The sequence below is a fragment of the Scyliorhinus canicula genome, chromosome 8 (genome assembly GCF_902713615.1).
Source record: "Scyliorhinus canicula chromosome 8, sScyCan1.1, whole genome shotgun sequence".
NCBI lineage: Eukaryota > Metazoa > Chordata > Chondrichthyes > Carcharhiniformes > Scyliorhinidae > Scyliorhinus > Scyliorhinus canicula.
Window position 1 is genome coordinate 19329954 of NC_052153.1, and position 13168 is coordinate 19343121.

At 45.0% G+C, this 13168-nt stretch overlaps 1 protein-coding gene across 3 annotated transcripts in view; it reads left to right on the forward strand.

Annotated features, from left to right (window-relative positions):
- The window catches only part of LOC119970146 (tyrosine-protein kinase JAK2-like), a 274667-nt gene that overhangs the window by 134585 nt on the left and 126914 nt on the right, over positions 1-13168 (forward strand). For all 3 annotated transcript variants that reach the window (XM_038804239.1, XM_038804241.1, XM_038804240.1), the window contains one exon: positions 2056-2303. In XM_038804239.1, the coding sequence (XP_038660167.1) occupies positions 2087-2303 (217 nt within the window). In that variant the 5' untranslated portion in view covers positions 2056-2086. The remainder of the gene's footprint in view (positions 1-2055; positions 2304-13168) is intronic.

Here is a 13168-nt window from a genome sequence, read left to right on the forward strand (position 1 = left end):
ATTAGAGTCTCTCTCTGTAATCTATAGACTGTAAATCGATCCTTTAGTGATTTAAAACTAATAACTGCTTTCAGTAGTGACTTTAACCTGATGTGCTTTAAAGTCTTATGGATGTTAAAAGGACAGCTTAAGGATTACTTAGTGTTGTATTCTTTGGGGGTTGTATTTGAACTAATGGTTGCTAAGATGTTCACTGTATGTTTTAAAAAGGTTAACTTGAGTTCATAGAATAAACATTGTTTGGCTTTAAAAAATACTTTTCCATTTCTGCTGTACCACACCTGCAGAGTGGGCCGTGTGCTCCCCATACTACAATCAATCAAAAGTTGTGGGTTAGGTGAACTCCATGATACACTTTGGGGTTCTCTAAACCCTGGTCCATAAATGTAAATGAAGGCAATCCGTGGCACAAAATTAATTATGATGGAGAGGCGCGTGGTGAGCTAGCAATTGTTTTGGTTTTGGCAAGGCTAATGATAGAGAGCCACAAATTGTCCGGCAGTTTGTGGTGAATAGGAACTTGCGGCATATTTCTACCCAACCAGAATATATTTTACCGTTTTCAAGATACTTTTTCAGCACTATCTAGGCTGCATGTTGGGAAATGACAAATAATTTTGAATATAGTTAGGCAATCGGTTATGCATGCCTCATATTTCAAACATCAAGTGGGGAAATGTTCAGCCCGCATTCACAGTCAGTGAGAATGGTGATATGGATGGAAAATCTCACTGGGATTGGAAAACGCGATTCTCACCAGCGGTGACATAATGAGGTTCATGCCCGGAAATGGGCGGGAACCTAATTTTAATGTATCATGTTGCAATTTCGGGACCTGCCCCCACCACAATGGGGCCCAATGCGTGAGAACAAAGGTGGATTTTCAAATTGTTGGCTGAGAATAACACTGTTATGGGTCAGCTGCCCATTACACTATTGCCCTGATTTGCATTTCAGTGGATCTCCAGTACCAGCTTCCCACTCTGGCAGACAGGCTCCAACATTTGCCTCAGTGTATCTTAAAGTTTAACCCCTCTGTAGGAATCTACCGTGCGGTTGAAGTGTAGTCTCGTGTACACTTCAAAACTCCGTAGAATTTAAGTTACTCTTCTCGGTTGCAAAATAAAAATCTTTTGTTGTGTCTATTGATTATAATTGAGAGACTAAGATCTTCTTGTCGTTACAAATCAGATGTTCTCGAAAAGTCCTTGCCAGCAAAAGACTTTGAGAGCAAAAATTGGCTTAATGGTTTACAACAGATTTAACTTTTAAAATGCAGTTCAGAATACAGATAATAGCGCAGTCAGCAATAAACCAGTGAAAACTAGAATTGATGAAAAGTCCTTTGCTCAAAGCAAAACAGCTTGCGCGAACTTCAAGAGTTAGCGTGGAAATATGAAAATACGAAATAAGGATAACGAGTAGTTAAGTAAAAGGTATAGAGTGATCCTGGATGAAAAATGGCTGCCCGGACCTCTATCTTTAAGGAAAATGCTATCAGTCTGACTCCATCTGTCTCTACCCCTGCAATGTGCTGATTGGCTTGGATAGGTTTCAAATGCATTTGGTTGGATGGTCAGTTGTCAATCATCAATGTGCAACATACATTCCTGATATGTTGCATTTGTAGATGTTTGTGTGTGTTGGAATGTGATATATCCTGTTAATCAATTCTAGTTTTCACTGGTTTATTGCTGACTGCGCTATTATCTGGATTCTGAACAATGGTGTGTTCATGTAGTCATGGCGACCTTGATCATTTTGTGGTATGGCTGCATAGCTTTTGCTATTAGAACAATAGTCAGTTTATGATATCAGTAAAATGTTGCATAAGCTTTAGCTAGCTTTTGAATGTTTCAGATTCTGTGCTTTGCCACTGCAAATTCTGCAAGCTGTGTGTTTTTGTCGTGAAATCCATTTTAAATGAATTTTTAACTGGGCTTTGGTATTTATATTAGAATGGCTAAATAAATTACCCTTTTACCTATCAGAAATAGCCAGATCCCTTCACCCTCTGTTGGCTTTAATTTGCCTTTATTTATTGTTGCTCCACAGTTGTGAGGCGAGAAAGAACCTTTGTGACAAAATGATGGCTTGCATTACGGCAACCGATGTGGACACCGGATCAGTCCCACTCCAAAATGGAGACCTTCATCAAAGCTCAAGAGCGCCCAAGCAGACTGGAATGGGTCTGCGGGTAAAGCTTTATCCCGTCCCTGGCAAACCAGATAACAATTGCCTCACATTTCCACCAGCTGATTATGTCGCAGAAGAGATCTGCATAGCAGCTGCCAAAGCCTGTGGTGAGTATAATTTTGATATTTTGACTGCGTGTGCTTGCATGTTTTGTTTTTATTGTTCTGTCAGATATTTGTTGGGGAGCACCTCAGTACCTTTGGGACCCAAAGGAGTTTTCAATTTATGAAGTGTGCAATCAGAATAGTCAAAATTCCATACTCTAAAAGATGTAATTCCAAGCAATCATTTATTCAGTGTCCAGTGTATTTGCGTTGTTGCCACGAGGCTTTGCACCGTGGTGTTTTAAAAGTTGTTGTTTCTTAACTAAACTCTTTGGGCAGAATTTTCCTGAAGGGGACTGGTATCTGGAGTCAGGAGTGTTTGTATAACCGTCTCTGTTAAGGAACCCTCTCCCTCAGTACCCACCATATTTTCACTCTGCAGAGAGGAGGCAGGATGGAGTTAGGCCCACCATCTCTGGAGACGGGCTCGAGAAGCAGCAATGAAGGGGGTTGATGGCGAGGCTGGCAGATTAGAATGCCTCCCTTTGTTTACTGGGACATTGGCACAGTTTTAATGATTAATGTCAGGCTCTCAAACTCTCAACCACTCCCCGCCAACTCACCATGTACTCCATGTCCCCTTAACCTCTTCCCCCCCCCCCATTCCCCTCAAATGTCCCATTCATGTACTTCCATACCCACTCTCCCAGTATCCACTATTTACAGAACCAATGAGCCATTGTAAACATTGCAGAGATCAAAGTGTATTAGGCATTCTTGAAGTTCAGCCGGGCATTCGCAATGAGACCATATGGCAACTGTATCAACAAAAGCAGGCTGAACAGATGACCTCGTTATGAATCCTTGGCTGAGCTCCAAGATTGACAATCAGGCACGTTTATACAGTTGCAGAGGGGAGTGAAAGTTTTGTTTGAAATCTCTACTGCTTTGTAATAACCTACTGTTTCATTGAAGTCTTTTCAGTATCTTTCTGTACATTTACACAAGATTAAGAGACCTGAAGTGGATTAAAACTTCTGACATTGATTAATGATTCCTTTTATTTTTTTCATAAAGCTGTCGATGTATTTCAATAGGAAGGTTATTGCCTGTTTTCTTGTGGTTGATGACTCCAGTCTGGCATTCACCTGTTGTTCATTGTTCCGCTGATAGGCCCAGAACCTTGTCTGCTAATGGAGCAAGCCTTGCTACACTAACTTGTGGGGGGGGGTTGGAATTATCCAGCTTTGCAGGGGAGCCGACAGGGGCAGGAATTCTGCAAGCTGGCTGGCTACCCTTATCCCGCAGTGATGAAAATTGCTGGAAACCGATTGGCGGCAGGAATCTCAGAATTGGGTCCCACCTGCAGTTTTTAAAAGGGCTCCTGTGTTGACCCGGACTCGGTTAAAATCTGGGCCGGGATTCTCCGTTGCGAGCCCACAGAGTTAGCGTGGTTGGAGAGTTTGGCGCTCAGCCAAATCTTCCGTTCACTGCAGTGAGGCCGGAGAATCCCGCAGCCGTGAACGGACAGAGAATCCCGCCCCTGGGCCTTTATGTTTGTGGTTTGAATGAGTTGGACTGTGGTGGGACTGAGCAAGTGTTGGTGATTTTCTGACTTAAACCGTTCGTGGATGGCTCTGTGTGGGATTCGTGGAAGTGGAGGGAGTGAGAAATAAAATCTTGCATTTATTGTTCCTTCTTTCTAAACCACTGGTGGGAAGCCTGCCACCCGGGCACCACATGTGGCCCATCAGGCTTCAGATTTTTGCCCAATAGACATTTTGTTGACCGTTGCCCATGTGTGGAGTTGCCACATTCCTCTGGTTTCCATCTGCGTAGCTTTGTTCCTACTGGTACAACTCTAGTGATACCTACGTAAAGCAAGGACAAATGAGGTGTGATGTGTGCTGATTGCACTGTGATAGGTATGTGCTTCCTCTATGTCCAGTCAAGCATAAATAGTTCCTTTGGTTTTTACCACTTGAGGTTCATGTCAGTTCTATTAATATATTGTTACGGACACCTCATCAGACCTCAACAAAGGCTGTGACACCGAACAGACGCGTAATGTTTTTAAGTTTTAAGACTGTTCAGAAAAGCCAGATTCGTTCCGGGATTTAGAATATAAGAATTTGAGCTTTGTTATTTTCTTTTTTTTTTAATAAACAATTTTATTGAGGTAGTTTTTGGCTTTATAAACAGTTACAGACATCATCAGAAAGAAAGCAAAAAAAGGCAAAAATGTGCAAACATCCATGTACTTTCAATACTTCAATCATAACATACTGCACAAGCCTCTCCCACCGGTACTACCCACCATATTTTCCCTCCTACTCTACTCTACCCCCCCACCCCCCACCCCCTGCTGACGCTCACTCTCCCGCAAAGAAGTCAATAAATGGTTGCCACCTCCGGGCGAACCAGCTTTGTTATTTTCTAATCAAAGAAAATAAAACTTTGGGCTGGATTCTTCCGCCTCCCCACCGCAAGACCGTCATGGGCGAGATGCGGACAGTGGAGATGTCCATTGATCTCGGGTGGGATTCTCCGGTCGCCGGGCGGACGCAGACGGAGAATCCCGTCCATTATTTAACTTTCAGACTTCAGAGTTCTAACATTAACAGATTATATACAGTTTAACTTTAACATAATTTCCCATCAAACAACACTTGGCCTTAAACTCAGCTCCTGTTCCACTTACGCATCCAGGCAAAGGCAGCACTTTGATTTGGGAAGTGATCTTCCTTCTATTAGGGACACATCTCTTTTAGAATCCTTTGTCAAAGCTTTCTCTCTGTGATTCTTCCCATGATCTTTCCATGGCTGCTTCTATCTTTAGGCTTGCAGGTTTGCTGACCAGACTGGCCGCTGTCCTATATGCTTCTCTCCCAACCATTTTACAACCGAATGTTCATGACTTCCTTCTGTGGGTCCTTACCATGACCTCGTCCACTGGCTACTTACCTGCTTCCTGGCCTTTTTTCCCAAAAAAGATCTCTCCCTCACTCAAAGCTCCGCCCAGCCCTTCACACACAGCTTCTCCCTTGAGGTGGTCACACCTAAATCTATTCCTATTATTTAGCTGATTGCTCATTCTTGACAACACAAAAGCCCAAAGCTAGTCCATTCATAGGCAACTAGATTTACATTGCTAGACCATTAGGTCCCTGGACTTTGTTGTTTGGAAGATGTCCAGTCCTGCGGGAATGTCCTGAAGAATGGGTCTTTGCTGAATCACATTATACATTCCTTCACGAGTTTAGGTTTGGACCCTGTGACTCAGCTAGGTCTGGGCATGTCCCTTTGCCTCGGTTTTCCATTCTGCTTATCCCTTTGAATTGGCTGCTTCATTTTTGGACTCCTTTCCTGAACCCATATTTCTAATATCTCCCTATCATGACAGTATGAATGATTAAGCATTTCCTATGTTTTCAAATGCAACTGAGATGAGGAGGAATTTTTCGGGCAGAAGGTGGTGAATTTGTGGAACTCTTTGCCGCAGAAGGCTGTGGAGTCTAAGTCATTGAGTGTCTTTAAATCAGAGATAGATAGGTTCTTGATTAATAAGGGGTTCAGGGGTTATGGAGAGAAGGCAGGAGAATGGAAATGAGAAACCGATCAGCCATGAGTGAATGGCGGAGCAGACTCGATGGGTCGAATGGCCTATTTTTGCTCCTATGTCTTATAACTCACCTGTGCACTGAAAATAAATTGAGAAAAAAAAGTGTCTGCATGACATCTTTAAATTGGACACTACAGATGCACCTAAAATATGCCACAGTCGATTTTCAAAAAAAAGTGGGGAGTTTCCTTCTGAAGAAGATTCACACGGGCTCAAAACACTAACTCAACAGATGGTAAGAAGTCTTACAACACCAGGTTAGAGTCCAACAGGTTTGTTTCAAACACGAGCTTTCGGAGCACGGCTCCTTCCTCAGGTGAATGGAGAGGTATGTTCCAGAAACATTTATATAGACAAAGTCAGAGATGCTGGACAATGCTTGGAATGCGAGCATTTGCAGATCCAAGATCCCGGTGGATTCATGTCGCATTACATTAACCTGGTGTTGTAAGACTTCTTACCGTGCTCACCCCAGTCCAGCGCCGGCATCTCCACATCATCAAAAGATGGTGGCAGAGCTGCTGAGTTAGTTATCAGCAGTTTTGGTTTTAATTTCGAGTTTCCCAGTGTCCTCGCCAACAATCTTGCCTCGAGCAACGTCACCAAATCGTAAACAACTAACTCCCCATTCAGTGACTTGCTGTTGCTTGTGGGACGCCGGTATACGGAAAACATAGCTGTCCGAGTGCTCACAAAATAACGAGCATGTCGATTTGCAAGGATGTGAAAGATTCTCTAAAAATGCTAATTCTTTCTCTCGATTCTGAAGTAGAAAAGGAGATTCAGAATGTTGGATATTGAGTCCTTTGAATCACTGAAGAAGGGAGGTACTCCCTGGTGCCAGAATCTTTATGTTCAGCTATAAATTGTGTCACAATAGACAATGCTACGATTCTTCAATCTGTATTGCGCCCTGATTGATATTTATTGTTTTAACTAATTTTGCCTGTTTTGTCCTTGAGATGAGGCAGTGGGGGAATGGTTCTCCCTCGCCTTGCAAATCTGTTCTCTGAGCAGCTCCCAGGTTAAAATAATTTGACTACGAAACTGTCTTAGGTACAGTAGCTCATAGAATAAGAGGAAGGCCATCTGCTCCATCATGATGGTGTCAGCTCTTTGAAAGACCTCACCCTTTTTTCAGTGTTTATCCAATTCCTTTATGAAGATTAGTTTTGATCTGCTTTCGTCACCCTCTTACACAGCACATTCCAAATCACCTCAACATGCTACCTGATAACAATTCTCCTCCTCTCTCCCGTTTTCTTTTGGTCAATTATCTTCAGTGTTCTGTGGCTATTTATTCTATTGACACCAAAAAACACTCGCCATCTTCTCCATCAAAATCCTTCCAAACATTATTAACCCTCAAATAAAAAAGAAATACTGCAGATGCCGGAAATCCGAAATAAAAATGGGATAGGCTGGAAGAACTCCGGTCCAGCAGCATCCGTGGAGGGGCAAATGGAGTTAATGGGCGTGATCCTCCGGTGCCTTGACTAAGTGTTCCCACCAGCAGGAAAACCGGAGTGATTTCCGCTGGTGGGAGGAGTGACCCCCATACTTGGGTATTTTTTATTTGCAGAATTGGCTTTTCCGTACCGTTTTGTGGCACATTGGGGTCTGCGCGAGAACTGAGCGGGGTGAGACCTAGCGTCTCTGACGGGTCCCGCGCCTCTGAGATTGGAGCATCCTTTAAACAGGGCAATAATGGAGTGAGAAATCAAATTAGGTGGATTGGCCATGATAAATTGCCCTTGGTGTCCAAAATCACCCTTAGTGTTGGGTGGGGTTACTGGGTTATGGGGATAGGGTGGAGGCGCTGACCTTGGGTAGGGTGCTCTTTCCAAGAGCCGGTGCAGACTCGATGGGCCGAATGACCTCCTTCTGCACTGTAAATTCTATGGAAATGTAAACAATCCAGTTCAAAGCTTTCAGCCTTCAAGCCATATACACAGACTTCTGTACTTTGAAGGGCAATTGAATTTACTGTGTGAAAACCACTGCAAAGGTTTCCACCTCTTTAAACGGATAACTTTTACCTTCATCTCACAGACCTTTTAACTTGGCAGACTGACAAGAGTTTTTAAAGGGTTTAGGGGGGCACTTTATTCTGTGAAAACTAATTTTTCCAAAATGGCTGACGGTTTAATGAGTTTAAAGGCTACAGATGGAGAGAGTAGCAATGCCGGGAAACACCCCTGCCTGAGCCCCTCCAGTCCAGCACAAATCCCCCTGACCCATGAAGGATCCCCCTTGATACTCTGCAGGCAGTTGTTGGAAGGGTACTTACCATCGTGTCATCCCCTTGTACTGCAAGCCACCTGGTCTACATTCCTCAGTACTCACACCAATTCACGGCCGCAGGACGCTTGTCTGGGGGGACTGGAGCATGCCAGCTGGTTAGCGAATGGTGTGTCCTGCCTGTCGATGACATGCAAAATAGCTCTAATGAGCTTTTTCATGGTCCCGCTGGATTGACGTGGGAAGCCCAACTGGGACTTCTCCTCAAAATCTGCTATGGCCGATGGGGCAGGCACAGGGACTCGCAAAGGGTTTGCCGCCTGATGCGAATCACGATTTCAGCCCGACGCTGGAGCCTGTGGGCCATCACTAATCCTGCTTCTGGTGGATGGACCCAGAGGATCCCAGCCAACGTTTCGAGTCCAATATGTAATTTGCTTGGAACTGAAGTGGGGCAGAAAACTGATGGTATTTTGATTTCACGCTATTGAAAAAGAGGGCAAGGAGATGTTGAACAAAAATGACGGTTAGAGACAGGTTAGAGAGTCTGAGATAATAAATGACAAATATATCATGGAGCAAAATGCAAACGGAGTGCTAATGGAACAAAAAACCAAAAGCATTGGTCTAGAAAATGCTTCGCTTCACACTTCTTTGTGTTAAGTTGCACCCACCAAGTGTCTTCCCATTTCTTTCGCCCACCTATCTCCTCCTGAAATCTGTTTGTATCCTCCTCACTATTAATTATATTCTAGAGTTTTGTATCCTGTGCATATGTTGAAATTATGCATATTCCCAACACCAGAGCATTAATAAAAATAAAAAGAGCAGTGGTCCTAATACTATCCCACGACCCCAAAGCATGCCACTGTATACTTGCCTTCAATCTGATAAAACAGCATTCACCTTCTGCTTTCTCTCTCTTAACCAATTTTTTATCCATTGCCGCTTAAAGTCATGAAAGCACAAGTCTCTTATATGGTTCTTACTTTTTAAAAGTTCATATTTCCAATATGAATTGTATTTCACCCTCTGTTACCTCTTGAAAGAGCATCAGAGTGTATTGGTTTCCTGGCAGGGTTGATTCTGCCCTTTAGCGACTGGTTTAGTAGCATGGTTTGAAGGGTTAACAGGAGCACATTATTGTGACCTGAACCCAATAGCTATTTGAGTCTGTTACACACCTTCAGTCTCTCTGAAAACAAACCTAGCAAAGACTTGGTGAGTTGGAGCCAGGTATAAATTGTTCAGATGCATTGAGAATGAGACATGATGTCAGACAAACATACAGGGCGCGGTTCTACTTTTGTAGCGAGCAGGAACTGCCACGAGCTTCTTGCACTCGGCCTAGCGAGCCAGGCAGCGCTACTCAACGTTAATTGGTCCAGCCCGGCAACTCTAGTCAACGTTAATTGGTCCAATTAATGAGGCCTCATAGCTGTGGACATATCTACGGAACTGTGTCCCATCTCCTGGGTGTTCGGATGTTGGCTGCTGCGTGCGTGGTGTTGCCTCCTGCAGTGTTCAGGCACAGTGTCCAGGCATCACGGTCTGATTGGGATGCTTGGCAATGACTCCCACATGCTACATGATCCGCCCACCTATGGGAATCCATTTGGATTGTGTGAAGTGCTCACTTAACCACGATTGGTAATTCCATATTAGCAACAGCCTTCAGTCGCACGGCTAGAGGCCTCAGTAGTAGGTTGGCATTATGGAAGGCCGTTGGAGCAAATGGGTAGGGGCAGACCCTGGAACGGGTGTACATGATCCAGGGGTTGGCACGGTGCTCCCCGGTTGGCCCCCCTCCATGGCTGCCCACCGCAGCTGGGGCAGTCTGCATCCTCCACACCCCACCGTGGGTCCGAAGGCTCCCATTCCCCACTGCACTGGGGTGGCAGCCCAGTGTCCCTGGCCTATTTGCCTGTGAGCAAAGGTGGCTACTCACATCCTCAGCTCCCCATGGAAGCCCTTCCGCCAGGTTCGCATTCTGAAAAAGGAGTACTAATCGGCGGCAGCGTGACCACTGCCTGCGGAGGCTGATGAATGAGGGAAGGCCGTTGGATATGAGGTGGCTCCCATTAATTGTATGGAAATAGGGCTTAAGTGGTGATAATTGGTTTCTCTCCATGCTACGGCCAGATCCCGATTTCTAGTGCAAGAATGGGCTGGTTGCATTGCCAACTGTTTGGCGTGTGGCGTGGTTCTTGTTTTTGGCCTCTCTCGCTATTCACCAACCTCATTGAGCAGGAGTGCAACGAGGCCTGAGGATCGTGCCCTCAGAATTCTTTCAGGGCTCAACAGAGTGGATCCAGAAGGATTTTTCCCCTGCTACGGGGCGGGATAGGGGGGTCTCGAAGCAAGGGGGACAGTCTTCAATTAAGTCCATTTAGAGTTGGAATGATGTGAAATTTCTTCACATGCGGGATGGTGAATCATTGAAATTCTCTCAACCTGCGGAGGTTCAGCCAGTTAAGACGGAGATCAATTGATTTTTACATATTAAAAATATCAAAAGGTATCTGGGTCGTTGTGGTAGATCAGCCACATTCACATTGAATGGTGGGCTCATAGAATTGAATAGCCTTCTCCTGTTTTATGTTCATTCCCCAATAAGGTGAATATACAAATGGCCAGACTCACTTCATTTGGTGCATAACATTCCATGACAACACCAAATAGAGACGGCACTTTGCCAGTTGATATCAGGAGATTGACTGAAACATGTTGGCTTCTTCTATTTCTTGAGGGTGGCACCGTGGTTAGCACTGCTGCTTCGCTGTGCCAGGGACCTGGGTTCGATTCTGGTCTCGGGTGACTGTCTGCATGGAGTTTGCATGTTCTCCCCATGTCTGCGTGGGTTTCCTCCGGGTGCTCCCACAGTCCAAAGATGTGCAGATTAGACGGATTGGCCGTGCTAAATTAACCATTGGATGCAGAGGTGATGGGCCAAATTACCTCCTCCTGCAGGACAGGGGTTCTATGAAGGTTCTGCAATCATCAGTATTTTCTGGCATTTCCCAACTTCTTCACCTCCGTGCCTGATTTTCCGGTGCCTGAATGAACTCGCAGCTTTCCTGTTTCAAAAAGCCCCTCTTGTGTTGCTGTTTCTCTTTTTATCTCCCATCGTTTACAGATTGTGTTCAAAGGATATTGCAACACAATGGGTGTTCATTTGACTGGCCAAATACTTATTTAGTCTGTGGGAACGCAAATTCCACTGAGCAGACTCTCACCACCTTTTCATCTCGGTGCCTTTTTTAAAAATAAAGTTTCGCTGAAAAAATAATTTACGGTAACCCCCCCCCAGATCTTGTTTTGTGACCAAATGTTCAGAATGTCATTTGGCCAGTTTCACTACTTTGACCTCTCCCCAAGCAGGTGCAATTATATTAAAAAAAACTGCCGACATTTACCAATATGCATTGAGCTAGTTGACCACAGAGTGAGGGTTGAAGATTCATGTTCACCCCCTCCCCTGCAGTGTTCCGGGCTGCTGCCAGCACAAATAGCAAAATACTGCAGGTGCTGGAAATCTGAAGTCAATCCAAAAAGAAATGTAAGGCGCGCAAAGCAGCTTTCTGCGGAGCATGGCCGATTTTTAAAAACCAGACACCCCGCTCTCGGATCTACCCAGTTCGCGACGCCTCATGGGGTCAACATTGCCATGTAAATCCGGCCCATTGTGGGCAGGAACGCTTTTTAGCAGATCTGCGTATTAAAGCGAGGCAGCTGGTCTCACTTTAATGTGCAGATTCCTGAGTTACCCGAGGCGTGGGATCAATCTCCCTCGTCATCTGAGATCTTGAGTGAGCATCGTTCATGACTGGTCTCCACAAACAGGGACCTGACGGAACGGCACTCTGGGTGGGGGGGGGGTCTCCCAGGGGATCGGAGGACCCCAGGTGTGCACCGTTTGAGCAGGGTTGTACCCTGGCATTACTGGTGCTACCCTGGCAATGCCAGCTCAAGTGGCACTGCCAGGATGGCAGGTTGGCGATGCCAAGCTGGCATTTTTTTGCGTGAGCGTGATCGGACCAGGATGCCCTGCGTGGGTGTTGGAAAGGGCCAGGGACCGTTCCATAGTGCATTGGTGCTGGGGGTAGTTCCGGGGGCCCTTGAGATCGGGGCACCATTTTTAATGGCGTCCTGATCTCTCACTACTCGTTCCAGCAAGTGGAGCTCTTCAGTGCACTAAACAGGGCTATATTCGGTCTCGGCCGCACGTCCCCCGTTGCGGCTCCTTGCCCAAATGCTAATCGCGTTTTATAGCCTTGTGTTCCTTGGTGCTGCAAGCGCTGAGAAACATGCGACTAAGCGCGCTCGCTATGGGACTTTGTTCCCATTTATATATATATGCCTAAGCATTTTCTGAAGAAAACACTTGATCTGATGTGGTAGCTGCAATCCTCAGCCAAAACACACAACATAAGTTCAGCAATTTTGTAATTGTTCACAGACTGTGGACTCTCATTACATTTTGATCAGGTCGACTTAGATCTAAAGAGAACGGCCACCGTGAGAGAGCCTTGTCCTCGGCTGTTCAGCATTGCACTGGAACATCTGTTCATCATTTCACTAAACATAACCAGAGCGTTCAGTGAGGTAAGGGGCTACTTCTGAGTGCATGTTTAAACCTGGTTAATGTAAACATATGACTAATTAGGTTAAGTGAACCAAAAGATTTGTTCTGAAGAATTTGCCTTTGGACCCAAGCCCTCTGTACCTTGATTAATTTTTTTTGTCTTCCTTTCTGCCAAGTTTCTTCCTCATGTGCTTGTCTTAAAAGTGGTAATATTTTTTAGCTTGCTCCATCGGTATGAGGGGCAGCCCTTTATGTCCTGCCAAAGTAGCCGTTCTTCTTGCCTGAATGCAGAAAGTGAGTGTAAATAAGTTGTGACCATAAGAATATTGAAACTGACCCTAAGTTTAGCCTCAATCGGTGTCAGCACCTACCTTTTTTTGGGAAGGGTTGCTAATCTACAGGACTTGATTTTTTTTTAAGCCATTAGCCACTTTTCCTATAACCCAGAGTCACATAGGTTGCCAAGGTTAGCAGGCCTAC